At 38.6% G+C, this 27659-nt stretch overlaps 4 protein-coding genes across 5 annotated transcripts; 3 read left to right on the forward strand and 1 right to left on the reverse strand.

Moving 5' to 3' along the window:
* The first annotated feature begins 1461 nt into the window (after window positions 1-1461).
* LOC115758995 (gamma-aminobutyric acid type B receptor subunit 1-like) lies at window positions 1462-16927 on the forward strand. Of its 2 annotated transcripts, XM_030699798.1 has the most exons (16): window positions 1462-1616; window positions 5360-5614; window positions 8901-9035; window positions 9110-9280; window positions 9371-9587; window positions 10013-10178; window positions 10239-10482; window positions 10552-10701; window positions 12456-12598; window positions 12660-12783; window positions 12898-13014; window positions 13088-13295; window positions 13363-13619; window positions 13821-13958; window positions 14026-14254; window positions 14804-16927. In XM_030699798.1, exons 2-16 carry the CDS (start codon window positions 5363-5365, stop codon window positions 14824-14826), a joined length of 2574 nt encoding a protein of 857 aa, XP_030555658.1. In that variant the 5' UTR covers window positions 1462-1616; window positions 5360-5362; the 3' UTR covers window positions 14827-16927. The 2 variants fall into 2 exon arrangements, with proteins under 2 accessions (XP_030555658.1, XP_030555657.1); XM_030699797.1 differs by lacking the exons at window positions 1462-1616; window positions 5360-5614; window positions 8901-9035; ... (2 more) ...; window positions 10013-10178; window positions 10239-10482 and adding an exon at window positions 10761-12104 and having other exon boundaries at window positions 10653-10701.
* A 1324-nt stretch (window positions 16928-18251) lies between these two features.
* On the forward strand, window positions 18252-21272 carry LOC115758451 (protein yellow). Its single transcript, XM_030699119.1, has 3 exons — window positions 18252-18573; window positions 20093-20498; window positions 20569-21272. Exons 1-3 carry the CDS (start codon window positions 18350-18352, stop codon window positions 21244-21246), a joined length of 1308 nt encoding a protein of 435 aa, XP_030554979.1. The 5' UTR covers window positions 18252-18349; the 3' UTR covers window positions 21247-21272.
* Window positions 21269-23088, reverse strand: LOC115758452 (anamorsin homolog). Its single transcript, XM_030699120.1, has 3 exons — window positions 22795-23088; window positions 22242-22738; window positions 21269-21476 (listed from the first exon to the last, which is right to left on the reverse strand). Exons 1-3 carry the CDS (start codon window positions 22928-22930, stop codon window positions 21363-21365), a joined length of 747 nt encoding a protein of 248 aa, XP_030554980.1. The 5' UTR covers window positions 22931-23088; the 3' UTR covers window positions 21269-21362.
* A 258-nt stretch (window positions 23089-23346) lies between these two features.
* On the forward strand, window positions 23347-27477 carry LOC115759052 (suppressor of hairless protein). Its single transcript, XM_030699876.1, has 4 exons — window positions 23347-24176; window positions 25383-26263; window positions 26330-26537; window positions 26607-27477. Exons 1-4 carry the CDS (start codon window positions 23772-23774, stop codon window positions 26949-26951), a joined length of 1839 nt encoding a protein of 612 aa, XP_030555736.1. The 5' UTR covers window positions 23347-23771; the 3' UTR covers window positions 26952-27477.
* Window positions 27478-27659: the final 182 nt, after the last annotated feature.

Consider the following 27659-nt stretch of genomic DNA (forward strand, 5'->3'; position numbering starts at 1 on the left):
AAACCATAAAGTTGTTTTCTTCTTTGGTTGTTGTGAAGTGCACACACGACAAAAGGTCAACTTGGCAAGTGAGTTAAATGACAAGGACCTCACCTTGTCCATGTCCGTGTGGGTACGTGTGTGTATGTATGGGTGTGTGTGTGTGTGTGTGTATAGCCGCGTGCCTGGCAGCGGCAACATTGTTGCCTGTGCGTGTTTGCATGTTTGACTGTATTACGACCCCAAAACTTTGGCATGCAATGCCACGCCAGGCCAGGCCAGGCCCGACCATGCCAGGCCCGGCCAGGCCAGGCCAATAATAATGGCTTTCGCTTTCAAAACAAACGCCGCCTGACATTGGCCATAAGTTAAAGCCAATCGTCCTTGGCCATAACGCGCTCTGTTCTTCAATTTTAGCGGCCATTTGATAACTCCATAGAAAGAGGCAAACCAAAAAAAAAAGAAAAGAAAAACGCCGGTCACACAGGCGAAAGGACTCAAACGCCCAGAGCCTGCTGGCCAAGTGGCCTCTAGTCATAATTGCGGTGCACACACAATTGACAGTTATCAACTTCGCGCCCACTAAAAATCAAACTTTACCAACACTCACGCATTTGCCTAGCTGGAACTGAAGCAGTTGGCAGCGACGCCTTCCAGTCGCTCAATTGAAAGCTTGCTGCTCAGGAAAGCTCCTGATGCCCGCTGCCTGCTGCTGGTGTCTGTTTGCGCTTGGCTCAAGCCAAATGTCGGCTGTGTGTGAATGTCAGTCATGGAGTTCCAGTCGTCGGATACATGTGGAACGCAGCGAATACAAAACAGTGCGCCTCGCCCCCAAATACAATGCGAAAAAGTTTTTTACAAAAATTGTGTATAAAACAAGCCAACTTAACTACACCCCAGTGCGTGTGTGTGTGCATGTGTGTGTGTCTGCACATTTAATTCGCTAGAAATTTAAAAATGTTTACTAAACACGTGCCAGTGTGCGAAACGTTGCAAAAATTCTACAAAATTTATGCATGAAACAAACAAGAAATAAAACATAAAAAAAACTCAAAGCTAATAACTGCTGTGGAAAGTTAAGAAAAAGTTTAAGAAAATAAAATTAAAAAAAAAAAATAAAAGCCAAGGCATACGAAAAGTACAAAAAAACGTCGCTTTACGAAATTTAAAATTCAACTTGAAGCTTTTTTTTTTTTTTTTGGTAAAGCTCCACGCCCCGACGGCTGTTGTTGTTGTGGCTGAAAGTGCAGCAGCAGCAGCAGCAGCAGCAGGAACAACAAATAGCGCTAGAGCAACTAATAATCATCATTTAAAGGATAATCTGTGCGGCTTACGGCATTTCATTAAAATGGATTTGCGCCAATGCCGTTGCGTTGAGCTGCATTTGTGCATGGGATTATCGATTGTAATGCGCAGTCATCAAACAATGCAACAACAACAACAACAAGAACAGGAACAGCAACAAAGCCGCCGCAACAGCAACAACAAACATTGAGTTTTGGCCCCCAAAAGAGTTCTTGTGTGTCTTATGAAACAATTGAAGCGCCGGCCAAGTCAGCAGCAGCAGCAGCAAGATCAACACCAACACCAACAACAATCAACAAAATCGCATCACATTTTTGAACGGCATACGCAAAGTAAGTGAAATTAAATCAAGTGTGAACTGAAGCGTGACGAGGTGTGCAGCGAGGGCGTGCGACGCGCAGGGTTGAGGGGCAGGGTTGGTTTTCATCCTTTCGTTTCTTTTTTTTTGTTGCTTGGTGCACTCAAGTGTTTAAGTGGCAAAAAGCGGTCTCAGTCACAATCGCAGTGCTCGCGTAATTATTCAACGCGTGTGTGTCCTGAAACTAGGTCAGCGGAAGTTGCCCACCAGCAGCCAAGCCAGGCACAACACGGCAACAACAACAACAAGAACAAGAACAGGAGCAACGACACTCAACTCAACAAAGGTGTCAAGCAATGCGTTTGCCGCTTTGCTGATTAACGCTTCGGTCGCAGTTGCCGATAATCGCCGCGCAAAATAATGTTGCCTACCTTTCAGGGCACGCGTCGAATTGCTGTGCCAAATAATATTGCCTACATTTGTGGGCACGCTTTGAACGGCGCAACAAAATAATGTTGCCTACATTTCAGAGCAGGCGTTGCAAAATAATGTTCACTGCCTTTGAGCCCGGTGTTATTCACATTACACACACACAGCACCTGTACAGTGAACGCTCGCATATCATTATTTGTCATAACTACTGACAATAATATTTATTTTATCAAAAAGATTTGAAAGCTTATGCTCACAACATTTGCTATAGTTAACGATTTTGCTCAAAGCAATTTTCTGTTCGTCAACAATAAAATAAAGGTGGAAGTTTGTCGAGTTTTGTATACCAGAAAATATAACTATTTTCGTATATATATTATATATACCATTTTCTATTTTTTATACAAAAGTATTGTGTTCTAACTATATTAAAATTTTTTAAATAATTTAAAATTTGCTTATACAAAATTAAAAGTTTATGCTTGTAACAGATCACATTCTAAATTAAATGAACAATTAAAATTCAATTTTAATATTTTTTAATAATAATTTACAATTGTCCTATGAAAAGTTGAAGAGTTGAATGAAGAGTTTACTGCTATATTTTGAAACTATTGATTTTGTTTATATAAAAGAAAATAGCCAACAAAAACAAGAGATTCCCTAAATATTTATTTCAAATTGCAACGCATTTATTAATTGAATTTAATTTCTCGAAAATTCTAGATGCCAAATATTTTAATTTTCGAGCGTTCACTGTATTGGCTACACGCGTGCTTCTTGTGCGCGTGTATGTGTGTGTGTGTGTGTTTATGTGCCTATCTGTATCTACCTCGCTCACACACACACACACACCCGCACGTACGCACACGAGCGCGCAATGAGCGTAGCCTCGCAACTGATTCGACAGCAGCCGCCTCATGAGGCTGTGAAAAACATTTTTTTTTATTTAGTTGATTTTTTTTTTATTTAGTTGATTTTTTTTTTGCTTTTCTCATAAGCAAGCGCTTGGTGAAGTTTAGAACAGGACGATTGCGGTGTGTGTGTGTGTGTGTGTTTGTGTGGAGGTTAAAGCTATAAAAACGAAACGCCAAACAAAATGACCTTGCTGAACGAGGGAGCGAGCAATTGATATAAAGAAAAAGAAGCAGAAAAGAAAAGAAACAAAGCAAAAGCAAATATCTATGAAGAAGAAATAGAATCTAATTATTTATTTATTTGTTGCCACAAATGTCAGTTGAACTAAAGCTTAAAAGCTTCCAAATCAACACTAAAATAGAAAACTGGCAATCAAATCAGAACTATTTAAGGACAAAGCAAATTGGTCTCAACTTACGTTGACCTTAAGATAAAATAGAACATCATGACTAAAAGAATGAGACACAACAGAAAGCAATATATAGTATTCGGCTGTAAGTGGAAAAACGAATTTGTTGTTCCAATTGTAATGCAAATGGGAAATAATATTGAGGATAGCATGTGGAATATATTGATTTCTGAATTTGATACAAAAATATATGACAGACAGTGGAAATAGTACAGCCATGTAGCATAGATAGATCTTATAATATAGATCTTTCTCACGGTGTTCTTAAAAGATAATCCTATTGCAAATTGAGAATAGCTTGTGGCATATATTAGATGCAGAAATATATGACAAACAGAAATATATAATATATAAAAGTAAAATAGTCATATAGTATAGATAGTTCATATTACATAGATATTCTTTGTCTGTTTGCCCTGTGGCAAACAGAGGGCAGCTTTGTATATATATAATCCGATCCACTTTGGTGCATTGCCGCAAAAACAGAAGACATTTTTAACAAAATAATTTCGCAACTGCAAGAAGCAGACAAGAAGACGAGACAAATTATAACAAGTAAGAGGTTCTAGTCGAAAGCTCCCGACTAGGGGATACCCTGAACCGTCTTCTTCCAACATCAAATGCATATATATATTCTATTTTAGAAGCTATATGTCAAGTTTGGTGACTCTAGCTCTTATTATTTACCAAAATTGCCCAAAAAACAGGATATCGATTTTGATTTTTATCAATTGCTTGGAAACGGAGTAAGTTATCGATTATCGGAAACAAACTCGATCTGCGCGGGAACTAGGAGCATCTAATCTAAAATTTCATTTGTCTCTAGCTCTTATAGGTTCTGAGATCCTTGCGTTCATACATACGGACAGACGGAAGGACGGACAGATGCACAGACGGACAGACGGATTGACAGACAGACGGTGCTGATCAAGAATATATATACTTTATGGGGTCGGAAATGCTTCCTTCTGCCTGTTACATACATTTGGATTTTGCACAAATACAATATACCCTTATACCCATTTTTAATGGGTATTGTTGGGAATGTTTTTATGCGTTAGCTACTTTAATTTGTTAACTTTTAATCTCGACTTAAAATCAAAAGTTTCTAAGTATAGTCGAAGTATTAAAACTAAACGGCTTGTCGAATATGTACGAGGGATCAACCCAAGAACCCACGCTATAAATAAAAGAAAGTCGTGTTTAGTTCGGTTGATTTGATGGAAGATTTCTGAGTAAATATAACAAATTTTTGTTCAGTTTCTATAGAATATAATAATATACTACAATATAATGCAATTTTTAAACTATAAACAATCTACTTAACCAAGTTTACTAAACGTTTGTTCGAACCGAGCTGAACTTCCAATTTATATTTAAATATCAATTGAATCGAATGAATTGAATGAATTTGAATGTATCGAAACTTAAGCTAAAGCAGCTGCTCGAATAAACAGCTGAACCAAAACTCAAAGCCATATCCGAAAGATGATAATTTTTAAAAATTAAAATATAAGACATGCTAAGTTTTGAACCAGCACATAGATTCAAACCTGGATTCACGAGCCGAAGCTAAAGGCTTTTTGTGTTTGCAGCCCTGAATAAGGTTAAGGCTTAGGTTTTCAGCCAACGCTTGAACATTTAAATTTAAAGCATAGCTCGGCTCTGAAAATCCTGTTCTCGGCAAACGCGTCGAGGCAACAAATCTGTTAAGCAGAAAATATGAAAGAGTCCAAAATAATTTTATAGCAAATGATGCCCCACCTCATAACAAGGGAGTGTACGAAATTGCTTGCGTTAGCTGTAAACAGAACCGAGGCGAGTCGTAAAAACAAAACAACAAAAAATTGCTCTGGACACATAAAAAAAAGGCGCTTGAGGCACGTTTTGGTTTCCCATTTCCCATTTCGCGTTAGTCGTATTGTCTAATTTTCTATTTGTATTTGTATTTGTATTTATATTTGTTGGATTTGGATTTTGGTATGCGGTAATCACATTTGGTACATCATTTACTGCAGGATATGACAAGTGATGGTGCTGTTGCGTTTTGGATATTTTTGCTTTGTTTGATCGGCACACCGCAGCTGGAGGGCAGCGAGGCGGGCAGGCCGGATGAGCTGCATATAGGCGGCATCTTTCCAATTGCCGGCAAAGGAGGATGGCAGGGTGGGCAGGCGTGCATGCCGGCCGCAAGACTGGCATTGGATGATGTCAACAAGGAGCCAAATCTTTTGCCCGGCTTCAAGCTCATCCTGCACAGCAATGACAGCGAGGTGAGTTCATTTTCCATATCAACTAACACTATCATAAGCCAGCTGACCCAGACATCCCTCCCTCCGCCAGCGCCACAATAAAGATAGAGTAGAGATATATAGTTGTGTGTAAGTGCGTCTAGTTTTGAACCCTTGGGTCTCACTTATTTCGTTTCGTTTTGTTTTTGCGTTTTATTTTTTTTCTTCCTTTTTTTTTTGCAACCGTTTTACGTATTGTCGTTTTTGTCGGGCTCTACCGCAACGGCACGTTTCCAGGGCGGTACAAGGGTAGCAAGAGCTGGTTGGGGTTGGCAAGTTGGGTGGGATTGGCACATTGGGGGTGGAGCGATTGGTGGGTGCGGGTAACTTGGCATTCATTAGCATATTTCTCTTGGGGGCCACACACAGTAGCGTTTTATTATGCTTTTGTTATATTGCGCATAAAGGGTATTAAGTGTTCTTCAAATCAATTTCAACTCGATTTCGTACAACTTTTAGCCTAATTTACTCAATATTCAGTTGAAATTACGTTATAAGATACCAAATAGCAAAGTCTGATTTTTCTAATATATTTGAAGCATATTTTTTGGTATATAACTGAAGAGCTATAAAAGCAAAAAGCTTATTTTTAACTGCTTTTAGGCTCAATTAAAACTAACAGATTCCTGTTATCTTTCTCATTAAGTAGACGCGGAATATTATTAACTCAATTATAATTAAAAGCTTCCTTCTAGCTGTGTTAGAAGAAACTTAAGCTTTTTATCTCAATTAAAACTAAAAGATTCTTTAACATTATTATTATGGAGCCGCTTAATCTTTTAACCTCAGTTATGTTTAAGTTTTTCTTTTTCTATTAGTTCTTGAAAAATTATGTTTAACTTTCTTTGTAAACTTCGTGTTTCATTCGATGAGAGAATAAGAATCTAACCTAAGTTAATATTTTAATATTCTTTAATATATTCTTTACTTTACTATATATCTTTCATTTCTTTTCTATATTCTTTTTGAAAATGAACACACAATTTTCGTACAAATTTTATCTGCATTGTATATTTTTCACTTTATAAATTTGATTTTATTTACCCTAATCCGATTTAACTTTATCCATAAAAAGTCATTTGTATAATTGATATAATAGCAAAAATGTATTGAATTTGTGGCGAAAAGGTTTTTGAGAACAGCACGAAGAGGAATAGGAAGCAGAAGCATATGCATGTAGATATTTATATAAATATATTTACTCGCATAAATGTCATATGTCATAATTAATGGCTAGTTGCTGTCGCAGGCTCGCACGAAATGTTATCAATGCTCCGGGCGAACGAACAGTTATGCTTTTGAATAGCGGCAAAAGGACTGGCCGAACAGTTACAGTTACAGTAACAGTTACATCTATATTGTTACAGCAGGATAGTAGCGGACCAACTGTGGGTTGTAGAAGTGGAATATGCCTATTTATAGGCGCAGCTCATTAGTTTTAAGTGAGCGAAAGCTTAACAAACTTGTTTTGAGTTTTGAATGAGGTCACTTTGGCGCGCTCGTCTCATCATTTGAGTTTATTTTTATTCAAGGCTGTCAGCCAAACCTTTCCACATACATATACATATATATGGGGCATACTATATAGTGTATGCAGGGGAGTATGTTCAAAAGCAGCTTGAATTGAGTTCAGTTTGGTTCGCTTCGCTGGGCTTTGGTATGTACGGTCTGTATTATGCTGGCTAGTGTCTCTGGCTTTGGCAAACAGCTTCCGTTAAATGCTGCATAATTAGTTCGCATCTCTGCACCATCTACGTGCCACATGCCCATCATCATCATCAACATCATCAGCAGCAGCATCATCAGCAGGCGACAAGCGACAAAGGTCGCACGCAATGCTCAACGCTGGCTTTGGCTTTGCCTGCGCCTTTTGCTTGACCTACTTTGATGTGTGAATTGTCCCAAGGAAGGCGCTCGCACACACCGAAGCGATTAAACAAGTGCGCCCATAATGCGGCGAGCCTCGGATTTATATATATATATATATATAAATACTGGAATATGCTCTCGCAATGCCACAGGATATTATAAAAAAAAAACACGCACACAAACAACAATTGGACTGGACACGAAGCTAAACAATTACAAAGGTTGTTTACACGCAAAGTCAAGTTAAACAAAGCGTAAATGAGTTTTTCATTAAAGGCATGAATTTAATGATTCATCATCATGCAGCAAATGCAAATGAGTGCATGCCTTATGAGTGCCACAAACAGTTGGCTATTCAACTAAGCACATCAATTATTCATTGCATTTAGTTACACAGACGCACTCTAACTCTCGGCGAGAAGTCGACGAGTTTTTGGCATGAATTAATTAGAAATCAAGTAGAAAGAAGCTTTCATTGACTTGTCAGAAATTTAATTAACTTGCAGACAAATAGCATATTTGCAATATATTGCTTTATTGAGCAACTGGGATTTTTTAAAATTAACATTCAATATTTGAACGTTTGAGCTTAAATAATAGTACAATCCAGCAAGTTAGGCCTAGTTTGCATATGAACAGACAGACAAGGTTCGATCCGACCGGTTCCGATATATGTGCTGCCTGCAATAGAAAGATGGACCTATGTAAAGTTTTAAAGGATCGGTAAAGACTGAGAGACTTGTTCGCAGAGACTGACAGACGGACATGGCTATATTAACTCGGCTGTTGATGCTGATCTAGATGTCTCCTTCTATGCGTTGCACATTTCATGACAAAATTATAATACCCTCTACAAGAGTATAAAAAAACAATGCAGTAATGTAGCTAAACACAATTCTGGCCCAAGTTTTTGTCCGGAATGTATATCAAAAATATATATTTATATATCTAAATGGGTAAAAGAGTATAAGGACTTTTTCGAAATAAGCATTTGCTACCTACTTAGCCTGTCTGTTAAAATTTCTAGTCTCTTTGCCCGATGACGCCTCTGTACTCAAGTCTTTTTTGCACACCCAATTTTAGATAAAATATGTTCTGTTTTATTATCTTGCCCCTTGTGCGATATTTTTAAAACTTAAAATATATTCAAAGAGAGTGTTTTGATATTTCCATGAATAAAATCATCAATCAGTTCTTTTTAGGTTTAGCAGGTGATTTGATGATGCAGGTGCTCTCTTGGTCGGACTCACTGTATTTGTATTATTTTTTAATTTATTTGTTTTTTTGCATTATGTAAACTTGCATTGAAGACCCGTTTGTTGGCAGCTGCCAAACTGGGTCATGCCCTTTGCCAAATGGCGTTTGTACACATGTGTAATTGACTTTCTCGTTGGTACAGTGCGAACCCGGTTTGGGCGCCAGTGTGATGTACAATCTATTATATAATAAGCCACAAAAGCTGATGCTGTTGGCGGGCTGCAGCACAGTCTGCACCACTGTGGCAGAGGCAGCCAAAATGTGGAATCTAATTGTGGTAAGCAAATTGAAAATCATATAATACAAAAATATAAATATGCATTTATATAATTGAATCTGGTCACACTGTAGCTTTGTTATGGCGCCTCAAGTCCCGCTCTATCCGATCGCAAGCGTTTTCCAACACTATTTCGCACACATCCCTCGGCAACGGTGCACAATCCAACACGCATCAAGCTGATGAAAAAGTTCGGCTGGTCTCGCGTTGCCATTCTCCAACAAGCCGAGGAAGTATTCATATCGGTAGGTAAACCCCATTTTATTATTATATTATATTATTATTATATACATATGTATGATGCCAAACAACAACAAATATGATATTATTTGCAGACTGTGGAGGATCTTGAGAATCGCTGCATGGAAGCTGGCGTCGAAATCGTAACTAGACAATCATTTCTATCCGATCCAACAGACGCCGTACGCAACCTAAGACGCCAGGATGCCCGCATCATTGTGGGCCTCTTCTATGTGGTAGCAGCAAGACGTGTTCTCTGCGAGATGTACAAACAGCAGCTTTATGGACGTGCCCATGTCTGGTTTTTCATAGGTAAGGCAATCGGCAATTGGTACAATAGAGTTTCTTGATGTATCCACAAACAGACATATGTAGCTCTCTCATCTGCACTTCATAACACTTGTAAATTAAACGCACACATTTGGTTAAAAATGTGGCAACGCCGCGGTTTTTGATAAGTTTCAAGAGTAATATTCGAGATTATGTGATACTTGTTTTGATGATTATTCAATTAGTTAGAATAGCTAACGTTGATTTACAATCACTTTCAACACTATTTTGATGCTGCCAGAAAGCTGCAACAAGGTGGCAACACTGCAGTTCTATTCACCTAACAACATGTCAAAGTGCTTGTTAACTGTAACACAAACATGGCAAAACGAGCAGTGCATAGAAATTTTAATACATTTCAAATCAATTTTCATAACAATTTATTCCCAAAAAAACCTTATCGACAGGCTGGTATGAGGATAATTGGTATGAGGCAAATCTGGAAAATGAGGGCATTACCTGCACAGTGGAGCAAATGCGTAAAGCGGCCGAGGGACATCTGACAACCGAGGCGCTTATGTGGAATCAAAACAATCAGACAACAATATCCGGCATGACTGCTGAGGAGTTTCGGTGAATTTTTTTAAATTGTTTAATCCAAGCACATCTAGTTAATTGCGAATTTGCATTTAGACATCGACTGAATCACGCGCTAATTGAGGAGGGCTATGATATTAACCACGATCGCTATCCGGAGGGCTATCAGGAGGCGCCGCTGGCCTATGATGCTGTCTGGAGTGTGGCATTGGCCTTTAACAAGACAATGGAACGTTTAACAACCAGAAAAAAATCGCTGCGTGATTTTACCTATACAGACAAGGAAATTGCCGATGATATATATTCGGCAATGAATTCTACGCAATTCTTGGGTGTATCGGTAGGCGCAAATTAGCTCCATTCAAATGTTGAAATATTTACATACTTTCTCTGTATAAATTGTTCACAGGGCGTGGTTGCATTCAGCTCCCAGGGCGATCGTATTGCGCTCACACAAATTGAGCAAATGGTAAATGGCAAATACGAGAAACTGGGCTATTACGATACTCAGCTGGATAATCTAACCTGGCTAAATACGGAGCAATGGATCGGGGGCAAGGTAAACCAAATAGGCTATGCCACAAGCTTAAATTCAAATCACATTTAGTAACTGACTAGTCATAGAAAACGTTAAAGCAGCTGGGTGAAATGGATAAAAAAGATAAAGATAAAGAAGATGAGGACGAGGGTGAAATTAATAAAAAAGATAAAGATAAAGAAGATGAGGACGTGGGTGAAGTGGATAAAAAAGATAAAGATAAAGACGAGAGTGAAATGGATAAAAAAGATAAAGATAAAGAAGATGAGGACGAGAAGAAAACTGATGCAGCTAGCAGCGACAGAGTTTCTGAGAAGTTAGCGGACAATCCTCCAGCCACAGGCAGTATTGAAAGCGAAGCAACATCCACAAAGGTTTTTCAAGATGCCAGATCGTATGCCACCGCAGAGCTAAATGAAAGTCCCAATAATGCCGCTCGTAAAGATTCCATAAGCAATAACGAGCCGGTGAATCCAATTCTCGATGCCGACAGTAAGGCTAACACTAAGATCAGATACAAACAAAGTATCTCAAAAACAGAACTTACGTCCACAAGCCGTGGTATTGGTATAAGTACACGTCGTAGGGAAAACATTGTCCATAATCAAACTGTAACTACCAATAAACGTAAGAAATTAACTGGGCAACCAATTGGACACAAGGGTATTGTAAAATTACCGAATATAAACGACGATTACGTTCTGGATAATCGTTCTCGTCAAAACTATGCCGATTGTGAATACCATTTTCCGAGCGCCAATCGTTGGCAAAATATTTGGTATGATGGCAAGCAAAATAAATATTTTTCGCGTCATGCTCGAAATTGGCGTTACTCGGCAATTTATGTAGCTGGTTTTATAATTTTTATGCTATTCTTTAATACGGCAATATTTCGACGCCTAACAGATAATTTGAACATGACCACTCCTGTGATTCAGATGTCGCAACCATTTTTAATATTCGCACCAACCGGCAGCAAAACCGAACACAAGCTAATCCGGTATACGCCCCGAAATGACACACATGGTGGACACATGAGAAATAGGCTATCGGATTTTCTGAGTCGTCATGGACGCAGCAAGGGGCAGATCAAGCGTTTCGGGCCCTGCCAAGAGGATAATAACTTTGGCTATAGCACCAGCGAGCCGTGTGTATTTTTAAAGATCAATCGTCTGATTGGCTTCAAAACCAAACCCTATAAGTATGATAGTGAAGTGGTTAGATCGAGTTTCGAGCAGGTCGATTACACGGCCCTCATGCGTTTACTATTGAGTATACCGAACGAAGAGAACCGTAAGGATCGCATTTGGATAACATGCACATCGCCAAGTACGGATGCATACGTTGATTTCTATCCGGAGGCGGCATTTAAAACAAAATATGTTGATGCTGAGAAATTTAAAGATATTAAAATACAAAATGAGGTAATCAAATTTCAGAGCAAAATGGATATGAATCGACTCGTTGCACTCAAATTGAAGAATTTGCAGCTAAACAAAAGGAATCGTTTCACTTGCAAAATTTGGGCATACAATATAAAACATCGCAAAGATTTTGGACAGACTGAATTCCATATGCTGATCGAAGGAGTCAAGTTGTGCAACAACTGCTCACGAATTGTGCATTAACATTAATTTTCTTTTGAAATATTGTTCAAATTGAGCAAAAATGAATACATTTCAATTACATTCTTAACTATATCTTAGAAAATATGAATTTTATTACTAAATATGATGAATGCTCAACAAACTAAATTCTGTTTTAATAATTATTAGGTGCCTCAGGATCGCACAATTGTTACCCATGTGCTTCGCACGGTTTCCTTGCCGCTATTTGTCTGCATGTGCACCATCTCCTGCTGCGGCATCTTTGTGGCCTTTGCTCTGATCATCTTCAACATATGGAATAAGCATAGAAGGTAATTCACGAAATGGCAATCCAATAATATAACTCATGGCTAATGCGTATTTCTATTTTAGAGTAATACAATCCTCGCATCCTGTATGCAATACCATCATGCTATTCGGCGTCATCATCTGCCTTATATCAGTCATATTACTGGGCATAGATGGACGATTTGTCAGCCCGCACGAATATCCAAAGGTATGAACTACAAAATATAGTAAATATATCTCGATGGATGGTTGGCTTCCATCCAGAACCATTTATTAGGATTTTATATAGCACTCATTAATTACTCTCCTTATCTTCACACAGATTTGTCAGGCTCGAGCTTGGCTATTATCCACCGGTTTTACATTAGCATATGGTGCTATGTTCAGCAAAGTCTGGCGTGTGCATCGATTTACAACAAAAGCGAAAACTGACCCAAAGGTAAGTATTCCATGAAAACATTACTACAATTCTTCAATAATGTATACGTTTTTCCTGTGTTTCTTTTCAATAGAAAAAAGTGGAACCTTGGAAGCTATACACCATGGTTTCGGGGCTCTTATCAATAGATTTAGTGATATTACTGTGTTGGCAGATCTTTGATCCGCTGCAGCGTATACTCGAAACATTCCCACTCGAAGATCCAGTATCTACAACTGATGATATTAAAATACGTCCAGAGCTTGAGCATTGCGAAAGTGAACGCAATTCCATGTGGTTAGGTATGCTCGCCAGCTATATATTTGTATCTTTTAATATTACACTGATGATTTAACATATTTTTTTCAGGGCTTGTCTATGGCGTTAAGGGTCTGATACTTGTATTCGGTCTGTTCTTGGCCTATGAGACGCGTTCGATCAAAGTCAAACAGATTAATGATTCGCGCTATGTGGGCATGAGCATCTATAATGTGGTTGTGCTCTGCCTGATTACGGCGCCAGTGGGCATGGTCATTGCATCGCAGCAGGACGCGTCTTTTGCCTTTGTTGCACTAGCTGTGATATTCTGTTGTTTCCTAAGCATGTTGCTGATATTTGTGCCAAAGGTAAATGGCATTTTTGATTGTTTTTGTACACTAACACAGCGTTTTTATCAAATTCACCCGCAAGTGTGAAAAACTGGTGAGAAACGCCTATACGAAACTTTCTTGATCAGCTTCAAAACTGTTCTTTAAAGATAATTTGTATCTATGTATCCCTGAGTGTTTTCGTTAAATTTCACCCTTTTTAACATCTACGATCTTTAGGTGATTGAGGTCATACGACATCCAAAAGATAAGGCCGAATCAAAGTACAATCCAGACTCGGCCATATCGAAGGAGGACGAGGAACGCTATCAAAAACTGGTAACCGAAAACGAGGAACTACAACGATTGATAACACAGGTATAGAATGATAATTGAACGAATTTTCAAAATTCCCCAAAATAACGCTAATTGTGTGCACCGACAGAAAGAGGAAAAGATACGAGTTCTACGGCAGCGGTTGGTCGAGCGGGACGTCAATACGAAGAGCACAGAACTGAATGGCGCATCGGGTGCCGGCATCGCGGTTGGCGGGAGCAACGGCAACGGCGGCACGGCAACAACCTCGCTGGCAGTCCAGTCACAGGCTGCTGCTATCATCAGTACAGCCGCCTCAGCGCATCCCACGCCCGCAGCCACACTCGCAATCACACAAGGTAAGTGCACGATAAAAAAAATATATATCTGAATGCAGCTAATGTAGCGGTAGTTGTTTGACGAGCTTTATATAATCTCAACATTTGACATCTTTAGAAATTTTAGCTCTTTTTGCGGGCATTGACAAATTCGATTGATCACTTATCAAAAGGAGTTTAAAGGGTATTTCCGTTTATCAGCATCAAATGCAAACTCACCCAGCTATTTGTTATTGCAATTTAACGTTAAGTTCATTCAATTTTCACTTTTAATTACACTTTTCTTTTTGCGTACACAAAAACGCGCACAAATTTTCACATATAACGGTTCTAGCAATAACGAGCCTTAACATGAATATAACATACGATACTAGCTATCGACTGTTAATGTTTCACAATTGTTTACACCTTGTTTTCGCACCAATCGTGATCGTCTCCGGCAGCCCGATAGTCACTGTTAGCGTTATCGATATATCGATATATGTACCATTCGGCGCTGTCAATTTTTATTTAAAATATAAATTCAAACGTAAATCAACTGAAAATATGCCGTATTTATTTCTCTTGCAGATACTCATGAGCATCGTACATGAAAAAACTTGTCAATTTCCTTTGCGTGATAGGTGAATTATACAAAAAAAATGAAGCTAAACGCTAACTTAATAAATATGTGTATGTACTTAATAAACTTTGTATCAACTTTAAGCTGAGCTAACTATTGAAAATTGGTAGCAGCAATTTTGTAGATTAACTGAAATATGTATTGTACCTTAAACGTGTTTAGCAAGTACTTAAATTAAAACGAAATACTCTTAAATTACTTACAAATAATTAACGACATTAGAATGTGAACTAAACAAAATTGTTAGGCTTTAAAGTTGAACACACAAACCCAACATAGACGTCATTAAACTAATACAGAAAATAAAGAACAACAAAAATAGCAATAATTATAAGCGAAATCATGTTAAAGTTAAAGTAATTTTTAAATGCAAACGAAAACCAATTGTTGTGTTTAATACATATGTTCTTGTATAACGAGTATTTTCCCCATATGAACCTATTTTGCTCAGCGCTATCTCCTAGAGCTAGAAACACACGCACGCACACACTCACACACATTCATGCTGTTTGTTTCCCCTCCCAAGGCGGCCTTTTCCATTTCATGTTTATGTTGAGCAGCAGGACTCCTAGTCCTGACTAATGCCGTGGCAATACGAGCTCCTAGACTCCACTACCAGACTCTTACAAACTTTGGCCTATTTAACTCGTAGTTTAGCCTAAGTTAGTGTTAGTTTTTTGTATGAGTCATGTTGTGTACGCGTGTATAAATTTTTGGCGCCTGTCCAATAATTATCGTACTTGACATTTATTATGCACACGAATATAATATTTTAAATAGTTTAAATTTCTGTGAGTCGTAAGTAGCACAAATCGTAAGGAAAGCATAGCAAATCTTAGATAAATAATATAAACATATAGCATAATCTAGTGTAGTATCAAGGTAAAATTATATTATTATATTTGGGGGCGGGGTTATGTGCTCAAGCAACACTTTAATTTATTTGTACTGTTATTATACACATAGAAATTGATGATGGGAAATCTAAAAGCAAAGTAAAATTTTTGAACATACTGTAAGTTCTAAAATTGCATTTATAAAATATATATACATATGTATATATACATATAGACAAAGCAAACAAATCGGAGAATAATGTATAATGTGAAAATAAATGCGTCGTTATTTAAATAGGAATTGACATTTATTTAAAAAACAAAAAACAAACGATAACTGAAACCTATTGGAGAAATTTCTCAAATATATATACACATAAAATAAATTGAAATGGAACCTTTTTTAAATTCAATCACTCTTATTCATCACGAAAAGTGCTATAAAAAAAGAAATGAAAAAAAACCAAAACATAAACAACATCAAATTCCTACGAAATGAAAGACTTTAAAATCTAAGCCGTTAAATGAAATAAAACTATACACACACACAATTAACGATGATGAACAAATTACTTACACAAACATGCATGATATATATATATATATTTATATGTACATCTATCAATATATATATATATATATATATATACGAGTATTTGAATAGAAGAAGCCGAATTGAAGAAGCGCATAAGAAAATTTACACATTGCAAAAATGACATCTCTAGTATATAAAAACCAAAGTCAAATGAAGAAAGCAAGAAAAACACCTTTAATATATTGTTAAGGATCGTTGGAATTTGTAGTTTAATTGGATTGTAATTCATATATAGGGAATGCTGTTAGGGTAGACGTAATTTAAAAAACATGTATATTGTATATAGCGTGTTAAGCTAAAAACTAAGCGACAATTGCAAGATTTACTCGAAACTCAAATGTTAATTTGATTTTGGTTCTTTGCTTTTCCATCGTTTATCACAAACACAGCCATAACTCTAACTGCAGCCGGACACCTACAACCAAAAAGTTAATAAATAACTTTAGCAAAGCTAATTGTTGTCAAAAAAAAAAACACGAGTAAATAAACCGCATTCAAATTGATTTTCCAAACCTAATGTTAGTGAAAGCAAATACAAATACAATTGTAGCAATATGAAGCAAAGAAAACTCGGTATGTTCTTATGAAAGTAACATTAACGAATTCATTTAAAGTCTAATTAACGGAATATGAGAATTTTACTGAATAAACACAAACAAAAAACAACAAAAAAAAAAAAAAAAACCAAATAAAAAAAAGCAAACAAATTCAATTGGCAAAGATATTGTGTACTTTAGGAAAGAGCAAAACAAATCTCGTTTATTTTTTCACCTTCAGCCCGGCAACCAAAACTCATATGCATCATACAAACATCTGGATGCTGATATTGTGATTAATGCAATTACCATATGCCCCGCTCCTGAGTCAATTGTTTTATACTCAAATGCCGTGTTTGTCAACGGGTATGATAATTTACTTTTTTTTGTTTCAAATGAATCGTGTTTTAAGAGTTATTAAGGAAATTTCTATATACTTTATGCAAGTATTCACCCAGCAACGGATTAAAATATCTCTTCTTGCGTAAGTTATGCTTTTATTATGTATTTATTATTAATTGACAGGCGAATACAATTTTTTCCATATAGCCAGCTATATGTAGCTAAAACTTTTTGTTAAGACTCGGATTTACTGTTTTTTTAGCCAAAGCTATGTTAAAATTTACAATAGCTGCAGCTTAATTGCTTGGACCTGTGTTTAGCTTTAGCTCTTAGCTGCATTTTTGGCTAGAGTTGGCATTTTGAAGCTAAACAAAATGTTGAGCTATAGCTATGGGCATAATAGCCATAGCCAAAATGCTTGGCCCAAGCTCTTTACAACATTTTTCAGCTTTTTATAGCTATTTTTAAATGCATAAAGCTACAAGCTGTATAATAATCATGGCTAAAATGTTTGGCTGTAGCTCTTTTATAAATTCTTCAGCTATTTTTTTTAACTATATTCAATAGCGTAAGAGCCAAAATTATTTGGCCATAGCTAGAATTGTTAGGCTTTGGTTGAATTAAACGGCCAATTATAGTGGAACCGGCTTTCTGTTAACTTTTACTCGTAGTTTTCCATGTTTTCAGCTGAATTGACACAATCCTATGAGAACTCGTTTCAACTGTAAACTAGTTTCCAATTGGATTCAGCTCAGAGCAGTATCCACACACACACACACACACACACAATAGCATCTGACCCGATGAGTTACGCATAAATTGCAATTAACAGTTAAATGAATGCAGTCCATTTATAGACTTCTTAACGCAACATTTATTTTTACCATACCTTATTATTCCCTTCCGCCTATGCTAATTTGGCAGCGACCCACCCTCAAAAGAAGGCAGCTGTTGCCTGCTGTGCCTCGGGCTGCAGTAGGGCTTTAAGCCGTTAGCCGTTGGAGAGCTTCGCAAAAGCTTTAAGCTTTCGCCAGCATATTAAGCTCTGAACGGAGCTCAAGTATTGCAGTAGGCGCGCTCAGCTTGAACGCAACGGAAGCCCCAGTTTGAACGCGGTAGACGGCAATTTTGAGAAAATCGAAAAGAAAAAAAAAATACAAAGAAAACCGTAAAAGAAACAGAAACATGTATTCAGTTAAAGTTCTGGCTTTGTGCGTGATCAGCTGTTGCTGTTGTTTGGGCATCAATGCCAAGCTGCAGGAAAGATTCTCATGGACACAGCTGACCTTCGACTGGCCCAGCGCAGAGGCCGAGACGGAGGCCAAAACCAGCGGCCATTACATTGCGGAGAACAATTTACCGCTCGGCGTCGAGCGCTGGGAAAACAAACTGTTTGTCACTGTGCCAAGGTAAGCGTAGGCAGCCAAAAATTGCAATTACCACTGCGATTACCTCTTTGTATACTTTATATATATATATATATATATATATTTTTAATCGTGTTGCGAAAACCCATTTGGCTTGAGGAAAAACCGGTTATTCGTTGTTGTTTCTTTAGTTTTTGCTCTTTTTCTCTTCCCTAGTGTATACAACTATTTGCATTTGTAATAACTGTTATGCAAATTGATAATTAATTATATGAATGCACAGACAAAACAATTCGTGATCGTGAACAGGTGGCATATATATACGCACCCTTATCACATTTGATCTTTGACTATTTCGAATTGCCCATCTAGTTGCGATGACGTCATCGCTGCGCGGTGGTTTACCTATTTCAATAGTATGTAGACCGAAAATATGACCGAAAATATGAATGAAATCAGGTTTGATGTCAACAAAAGCAAAAAAAAAAAACCCAAATATATTGTTCTGAACAATGCAGCTTAATTTGTCAGAAAAAGGCTGAGTGAGCAATATTCCAAATAAACTGATTTATTCACCGCTTTCCCCTTTTCAAAAATTAGTTTTAAACAACTTTTGTCTGCGATTGCTTTTATGTTATCAGGTCATGAGACATTCAAATTTATGCCCTTACCAAAAAAAGACTCATATAATCCGGTTATTTGTTGCTATTTTTTTTAAATTTAAAAGTCCGGAAGAAATTGTTATAAAAAAGTGAATATACTTCAATTGAAGTGTGCTCTAAGAGAACATTTGTGCCGAATTTCGATGCCTCTAACCCGAATAATCTCAAGATCTCGATATTTATCGATTCAGGATAAAAGTGTTTTTGGGCTTAACATGTTTAAAATGAGTAACTACACTCTATAAAATATGAGCACAAGCAAAACCCTTTTAACATTAAATATGAAAGAATGGCTATTTTCGGCACGCCGAAGATTAAATACCCTTGTAGGCTTATGGTTTTGCAGATAGCTGTAGAGAATTGTATACATCGTAATTGCACCTTGAGAAAACAGGCAATTGTTTTCAGCTACATTTTAGTATAGTTATATATAGTATATAGTATATATATTATACAGTATTATAGTAGTCCGACATTAATAATATTTGGCTCATATTTTGAAAGCTTGGTGAAACTAGTAATTGCCAAGTTTGGTCAAAACATCTTCATAAACAAAAAGCTTTTGCTAAAAGAAGTCAGTTTTCGACCAATCGTTCCTATTGCAGTTACATATATGATATAGTAGTCCGATCCAGCTGGTTTTGACAGCAACAGAAAGACGGACCTATGCAAAAGTTTCAATACGATAGCTTTTAAACTGAGACTAGTTTGCATAGAAAGGACAGACGGACTTAACCCGACTTGATGCTGATCTAGAATATATACACTCCATGGGGTCGGAGATGTCGCCAACTATGCATCATTTATTTTATGACATTTTCAAACACCCCACAAGAGTATAGAAAATGGGTAAAATGTCTGAGACTTACCGATATTGCTTTTTTAATACACTCTCTTAGATGGAAGGCAGGCGTAGCGGCTACACTGAACTACATTGATCTGTCGACCAGTGAGAAATCACCGAAACTGCGTCCCTATCCCAGCTGGGAGGCCAACAAGCTGCCAATTGATGTGCAGCCACAAGAGCAGAAGACGCCAGCCGGTGGCCGCTTGGATGCGGAGAAGGCGCAAGATGCGGGTATACAATTACAGGACAATGCAACCATTATTTCCACCTTCCGCATTCAGGTGGATGCCTGCGACCGTCTGTGGGTGATGGACACGGGTCTCGCCGATATTTTGGGCAGTCCCAAGCAGATTACACCCAATTCGATTTTGGTGTTTGATCTGAAAACGGATCAGCTGCTGCGCCGCTTTGCCATACCCGCCGAACAGACCAAGGATCAGACGTTCCTTGCTAATATTGTGAGTACACTTGGCCAAGTCAATTAAGGTTTTTACTTAATAAGTTTTCTCCTCCCCTCATGTTGTATAGGTGGTCGATGTGGAACGTGAACAGTGCGATGATGCGTTTGCATATGTCCCAGATTTGGGCGCATATGGCGTCATTGTCTATTCCTATCGGGATAACAAATCCTATCGTGTTAACCACAATTACTTCCATTTTGATCCGCTGCAGGGTGATTTCAATGTGGGAGGCGTGAATTTCCAATGGACCGATGGCGTTTTCGCCTTGGCCGTTGGCCCACTGAAACCCGATCACACCAAGGACATATACTTCCATGCGCTGGCCAGCACCAAGGAGTTCAAGGTCTCCAATCGCGTGCTCCAAAACGAGAGTTATGTCAATGGCGGCCATTCCTATAATGATTTTAAACTTGTCGGCGACCGCGGCATGAACGGACAGTCGACGTCCGAGGCGTACGACAAGGAGACAGGCGTATTGTTCTACACGCAGGTGAACAAGGATGCCATCGCTTGCTGGAATATCAATCGTCCATATACAGCGGATACACAGGGACTTATTGATTCCGATTCGCATACTTTGGTCTTTCCCAACGATCTAAAAGTCGACAGCACTGGCTCACTCTGGGTGCTATCCGACAGGCTGCCCACCTTCTTATACAAGGAGCTGGATCACACGGCCGTCAACTATCGCATATTGACCGGCAAGAATCGTGATCTTATCAAGGGTACACCATGCGAACAGTGAGCCTTTGATTGTGCGCAGTTAATTTGTTTTCTCATTAATTAATTTTATATTTAATTATGAAATTATATTCACTTAATAAAGTGTCCAAGTCTATATGTGCTGCATTGCGTCCTAGCCTAAATGTCCGATTTCAGCAAATTATCAGCCAGCTGCACCTTCTCGCCCGGCTTAAAGGCTGGCATACCCAGATATGGGCACGTGGAGCACCTAAACGCGTCACCCAGATAACACTGCAAAATAATAGAAGAAAAAACAAAAACATGAGAAAATTAGTACGCGTCGGTTACTTAAATGATGCTAATTGGAAATTAACTCTAAATTGATGTAAGTTCTAGTTTTCTATATAAACAAATTTTAAATTGCCCCAATGTTATATGTAATTTATAAAACAACATAAGCACAGGGTTTTTAGAAACTTTTACAAAGACTATTTTAGGTCCACGTAAGTCTTGAACATAAACAACACAAATTTTTCCAATATGTAGTTAACTTCTAACAAATTGGCTAAGATATCGTGAGAGATATACTATAACACAGCAATCGACACCTTGAAAAACAATAAGATTGTAGTTGCAAGAACTCAGATGGTCCCTACTTCAATTATATTATAAAGTGATCCGAAATAAACATCGAAGCACTGCCTGCAATAGACATGTGCAAAGATTCATCTATATAAAAGACAGTCAGACGAATATGGATTATAAATTTACACTATCTGAGATCGGCGATGACTGCCTGGCGTTACGAACGTCGCGATATAATCAGAACGCCCATTGTAAGGGCATAATGACGGCTCAAATTACTAAACGTTCCAATTCCCAAGTGCTTTGTGAGGTCGCAGATGTCTGCCAGGCGTTACGAACATCATGAGAAAATTGAAATGCCTGCTATAAGGGTATGGTGACGATTCCAATTACTAATAGTTCTAATTTCCAAGAGCACGTTATTGTATGGGTTTTGCCTTTTCACACGTAAACATAGACGTTACTACATACATTGCCGCAGCTGGACTTTGCATTCTCGGTAACCGTTTTGGTTGTCTTCTCGCTCTCTAGCTCCTCGGCCAGGCCACAGGAACAATTCTTGCATGCCTTACGTTTGCCAGTGGTGCTGCAGACGCGCAGCCCAGCTGGATCTGGCTTTTGTTTATCCTCCTCATCGAGCAGTTCCTCCTCATCGATAAGCTCCTCATCATCGCCGCTTATTTTCCATACATTCACGCTAGAGGCTTTCTTGGCAAACGATAGCCGGGCCGAGGAGCCCGTCTCATAGCCAGGCTTCTCTGCGGTCAGCGTATTGGCAACGGCATCCTCACGGCAATTGATGAAACCAGACAGCTTGATTTCCTGCAACAGACTGCCGGCCGGTCCAATGTAGGCAAACAAATGCAGTATGCCGCTCGGTTTTAGCATGTGGAGCAGCTTTACATAATTGTCAGTCAATTGGGCGCATTCAATCACAATTAGATCAAAACTCGAATTGGCGTAAGAAGCTAAAATGCATGCAATTGGCAATAAACATGCTGACTCACACTATGTTAACACTTACAAAATGACAGGCGATGCACATTTTCGACAGCCACCTCGCCGCCGGTGGCCGCCTTCAGTGTCTCTACGCGTTTATCCAGCTCAGCGCTATCAGTCCATATATATAGGGATTTTTGCAAGCCCTTAAACTGTTCCATTGTTTGTGCGGTTGATTCTAGAATTTTATAATACTTTTAAGCGCACACAGGTTGTGTTGCTGCCAACTTGACTGTAAACTGACTAGGAGCTGCCAACTTGCTTGTGAATCGTCATTTTATATAGTCACAGCGAAGGCGTATTAATGTGATGAATATTTTCGAAAAAGGTCGCCGGCAAACTACGATTTAAATTATTTTATTTTTTTAAATGTACGCAATAAATATAATAAATGTTTTAAAATGAATTTATGCAAGCAGGCCTCTAGCGATGTCACCGGCACACCTAAAGTGAAAAGTATTGAAGAACTGACGTCACAGATTTTATAAGCTATCGATAGAGCATACGCATATCGCATACGCTTATCCACCTATCGATAGTTGCATATTTGCAGATATCGATACGATAACAACAACCCTAGTTTGTTTGGTAGCTGCTGCTTGCTAGTGGGGTTTGGTTTCGTTTTTATTTATTATAAATCAGTTACCACAGTTTAGTTGCTAGTTTAAACAGCAGCTAGCCGCAACGAGCTTCAGTCGTAGTCGCACTCGCGCTCCCAAGTCTACACTTGTTAATTGTGGCCAGGCGGGCATTCTAAAACAAAAATAAAAAAAAACAACAACAACATCGAAAGCGAAACCGTGAGAAACGACAGCTGCTGCTGCGTGTGTTGTGCCAGGATACAACGACTTGAAAGACGAAAAAAGCAAAACACAAACAAAGTACAAGTGTAAGTGCAAGTAGTGCCAAAGTGTTAAACAAGTTGCCAAAAAAAAAAAAAAAAAAAAACCAAAAAAAAAAAGAACAACAATAATAGACGACATTAAAACAGCATGTGCTTAAATGAAGAGCTACAGCCAATTTAATTTAAACGCTGTTGCCGCCGCACCGCCCGCCATTGTCTACGAGAACGCAGCCGCAGCAGTAGCAGCCGGCAGCAATAGCAACTCCTTGGAGCATACTCAGCTGCACACTCACAGCCAGGATATGCCGCACTTTGGACTGGGCAGTGCGCCGCCGCCACAGCAGCAGCAGCTACAAGTGCATCATCAACAACAACAACAACAACAACAACAACAACAGCAGCAGCAACAACAACAACAACAACAAATGCAACTGTCCATGCTGCCGGTAGCTGTGCCAGGTCCATACCGGTCGCACATTGAGGAAAAGAAGCTGACGCGCGATGCCATGGAGAAGTACATGCGCGAGCGCAACGACATGGTCATCGTCATACTGCACGCCAAGGTGGGTTTAGTGTGAAACAACAACAAAGAGAGAGAGGATTAACATGACAGCGTGACGTCACAAATACATACAATTTATATGTGTGCATAGTCTATTGAACTATTAAGTATAAATATAAATCAGGCTCAGCTTTGACTTGTTGTGAAAGAAATGTTTGTTAGAAAAATGTGTTAAAATATATATAAAAATATATTTTAAGCAAATTTAGCAAATTCAAGATTTAGCTAGCATCTAATATTTTGGAAGTTTTGGTAATATCGAGTTAGTAAATCCTTTAGCTTCTATAAGATCTATGGAACTTTGAATATGACTGTAATAATATATATATATAGCTTTCAAAGGATTTTAAATCTTCAACAGTTTTTTATCTGCAGTACTCCCAAAAATAATGACTTTTATGAAAAGTTGCCCGAGAAAATAGAAATTTTCTTGAAATTAGTGCAGATATTTTTTTACGGGGTTTTCCAATGATTATATAAATATTTTGCATATCTCAATAATCTTATTAGTATCTAAAAAAAAAAAAAAATCTAAAAAAAAAATGAAAATGAAATTAATAAAAAAAAAGGTTACATTGAACGTATAAAGTTATATGGATAAAGGATGTATTTGAATAATCCAAGACAAGAATAATAGAAGACCGTAGGAAAGGTGCGTAAATACGTCCTTACATTGGGAATATTTCAAAATACTTGGACTGCATTTCTTTTCCTACTCCTTTTTATATATACATAAAAATATATATATTTATATATATATTCCAAATATTCCGGAGGTGACGTCATCCACAGATTTGACAAGAGCTTGTGAACAGCTTTATATGTGAATTTATTTATTTATTGGTAGGCTTGGGTTAATGTGTGGGCTCCACTTGCAATTCCACAGCGAATGGCTGCTCCAGTGCGGGCATTTGTTGCGGTTTGACGCGGCTATCTTCAAGCATCGGCCGCCGTCCAGGCATCGCATCCTTCACACTTGAGTGCACCCAAATTAAGCAAACGGCGGCCACAATAAAATAATTGAAATTAATTATACGACAAATTTAACAGCTGCATTGCTGCGGTTACAGTTTGTTACGATTTGTCTCTGTCGATAATCGAAGCACTGATTTTTATTATTATTACTAATATTATTATTATTATTATAAGTTATTTGTTAGATTTACCCGGCTAGTTGGCTAATTGAGAATTTTTGCTACTCCTGCAGGTGGCACAGAAATCCTATGGCAATGAGAAGCGTTTCTTCTGCCCGCCACCGTGCATCTATCTGTTTGGCAGCGGCTGGCGTCGACGCTACGAGGAGATGCTGCAGCAGGGCGAGGGCGAGCAGGGGGCACAGCTATGCGCATTCATTGGCATTGGCAGCAGCGATCAGGATATGCAGCAGCTAGATCTCAATGGCAAACAGTATTGTGCAGCGAAGACGTTGTTTATATCGGATTCGGATAAGCGCAAGCATTTCATGCTATCGGTGAAAATGTTCTATGGCAATGGCCACGACATTGGCGTATTCAATTCCAAGCGCATCAAGGTCATCTCGAAGCCGTCCAAAAAGAAGCAATCGCTCAAGAATGCCGACCTGTGCATAGCCAGCGGCACCAATGTCGCCCTCTTCAATCGCCTGCGCTCCCAAACTGTCTCGACTCGGTATCTGCACGTGGAGAACGGGCATTTCCATGCCTCATCGACACAGTGGGGCGCCTTCACGATACATCTGCTCGATGATAATGAATCCGAATCGGAGGAGTTTCAGGTGCGCGATGGTTATATACACTATGGTGCCACCGTTAAGCTGGTATGCTCTGTTACGGGCATGGCGCTGCCGCGTCTAATCATACGCAAAGTGGATAAACAGATGGCGCTGCTGGAGGCCGATGATCCGGTCTCGCAGCTGCACAAGTGCGCCTTCTACATGAAGGACACGGATCGCATGTATCTGTGCCTGTCCCAGGAGAAGATCATACAATTTCAGGCCACGCCCTGCCCAAAGGAGCCCAACAAGGAAATGATCAACGATGGCGCCTGCTGGACAATCATATCCACCGACAAGGCCGAATATCAGTTCTACGAGGGCATGGGTCCCGTTGCGTAAGTGCTTCAAATCAGAATCCATATTCCTTTTTTATTGTTTATAATCTTTGCTTGGCTCCTTAGCTCACCGGTGACGCCAGTGCCAATTGTCAATTCGCTGAATCTTAATGGCGGCGGCGATGTGGCCATGCTGGAGCTGAGCGGCGACAATTTTACGCCGCATTTGCAGGTCTGGTTTGGCGATGTCGAGGCGGAGACCATGTATCGCTGCGCCGAAACGCTGCTCTGTGTGGTGCCTGAAATCTCACAATTTCGCGGCGAATGGCTTTGGGTATGTTTCGGTTGAAATGCACGTGAATTCTGATATTTAAACAGTTTTTTGTCTTTGAATTCCGCTCAGGTGCGACAGCCAACGCAGGTGCCAATATCGCTGGTACGCAACGATGGCATCATTTATGCCACTGGGCTCACATTCACTTATACGCCGGAGCCGGGTCCGCGATCGCATTGTAATCAGGCTGACGATGTTATGCGTACGCGTCACAACAACAATAACATCACAAGCATTAGCAACAATAATAACAATAGCAACAACAACAACAATAACAACAACAACAACAACAACAGCAGCAATTCACCAGCTGGCGGCTCCAGCTTACAGCAGAGCATGCAACAGCAAACGCATCAAACGCTACCCTCCATCTCGGAAGTGCAATGGAATAGTCATGGGAGCGGCTTGTCTTGAGTGCGGCAGTATTGCTATTATTTGCAATTTCATATACATTTATTTATGCCAAGTTATTTAAAGTTCGTCTAGCACATATTTAGTTTTTAAACACATGCTTAGTTCTTAAGTTGTTCACTCTCCACTCACTCTCACTCTCTGAATGCGAGGCGAACAAAACGAAAAACCAATTTCAAGTTGACCAATATTATCATTTTGTAGTGCTAGCCGGTACCAATAGATGTATAAATGCAAAATATATATTTGTAAATAACTCGAAAGAGCTCACTGACATAAAGAATTAAATGTAACTCTAGTTAAATATACATTTATATAGTATATAGAACATTTGATCTATATGCTGGGCCTATGCGTTGTGCCAACTCAATTGGATCGCCCATATATTTATATATATAACAACTGTTTGCTGAACATCTTGTACAACATTCCACTTTAAAAAGCTACAGTCAACAGGCACACTTGAGAACAATTTATATCAAGCGCAACATAAGCCCAGCATTAGACCATATACATATATATATAAATAAGTATATATATATATATATATATATATATATATATATATATTACAAAGCATATAATTTTGTAAGATAACTGAATGAAGAAAGTTGTAAGCCTAAGAGAAACCCCTAAATCTAAATAAATACCAGAACAAACATCAACTATGTCAGCTAACAATATGAATTTGTCATGATTTAACATTTTCTT

This window comes from Drosophila novamexicana, unplaced genomic scaffold, assembly GCF_003285875.2.
Source record: "Drosophila novamexicana strain 15010-1031.04,08,12 unplaced genomic scaffold, DnovRS2.1 tig00000193-arrow-pilon, whole genome shotgun sequence".
In the NCBI taxonomy this organism is placed as follows: Eukaryota; Metazoa; Arthropoda; class Insecta; order Diptera; family Drosophilidae; genus Drosophila; species Drosophila novamexicana.

Coding starts and splice junctions, on each gene's coding strand:
- LOC115758452 (XM_030699120.1), bottom strand. CDS start 22,930: ATGGAACAGTTTAAGGGCTTGCAAAAATCCCTATATATATGGACTGAT. Junction 22,739..22,794: donor TGTGCATCGCCTGTCATTTT/GTAAGTGTTAAC, acceptor CATGCATTTTAG/CTTCTTACGCCAATTCGAGT. Junction 21,477..22,241: donor CAAAGTCCAGCTGCGGCAAT/GTATGTAGTAAC, acceptor ATTATTTTGCAG/TGTTATCTGGGTGACGCGTT.
- LOC115759052 (XM_030699876.1), top strand. CDS start 23,772: ATGAAGAGCTACAGCCAATTTAATTTAAACGCTGTTGCCGCCGCACCG. Junction 24,177..25,382: donor TCGTCATACTGCACGCCAAG/GTGGGTTTAGTG, acceptor CTACTCCTGCAG/GTGGCACAGAAATCCTATGG. Junction 26,538..26,606: donor TTCGCGGCGAATGGCTTTGG/GTATGTTTCGGT, acceptor AATTCCGCTCAG/GTGCGACAGCCAACGCAGGT.
- LOC115758995 (XM_030699798.1), top strand. CDS start 5,363: ATGACAAGTGATGGTGCTGTTGCGTTTTGGATATTTTTGCTTTGTTTG. Junction 10,702..12,455: donor AGCAATGGATCGGGGGCAAG/GTAAACCAAATA, acceptor AATAATTATTAG/GTGCCTCAGGATCGCACAAT. Junction 12,599..12,659: donor ATATGGAATAAGCATAGAAG/GTAATTCACGAA, acceptor TTTCTATTTTAG/AGTAATACAATCCTCGCATC.
- LOC115758451 (XM_030699119.1), top strand. CDS start 18,350: ATGTATTCAGTTAAAGTTCTGGCTTTGTGCGTGATCAGCTGTTGCTGT. Junction 18,574..20,092: donor CTGTTTGTCACTGTGCCAAG/GTAAGCGTAGGC, acceptor ACACTCTCTTAG/ATGGAAGGCAGGCGTAGCGG. Junction 20,499..20,568: donor AGACGTTCCTTGCTAATATT/GTGAGTACACTT, acceptor CATGTTGTATAG/GTGGTCGATGTGGAACGTGA.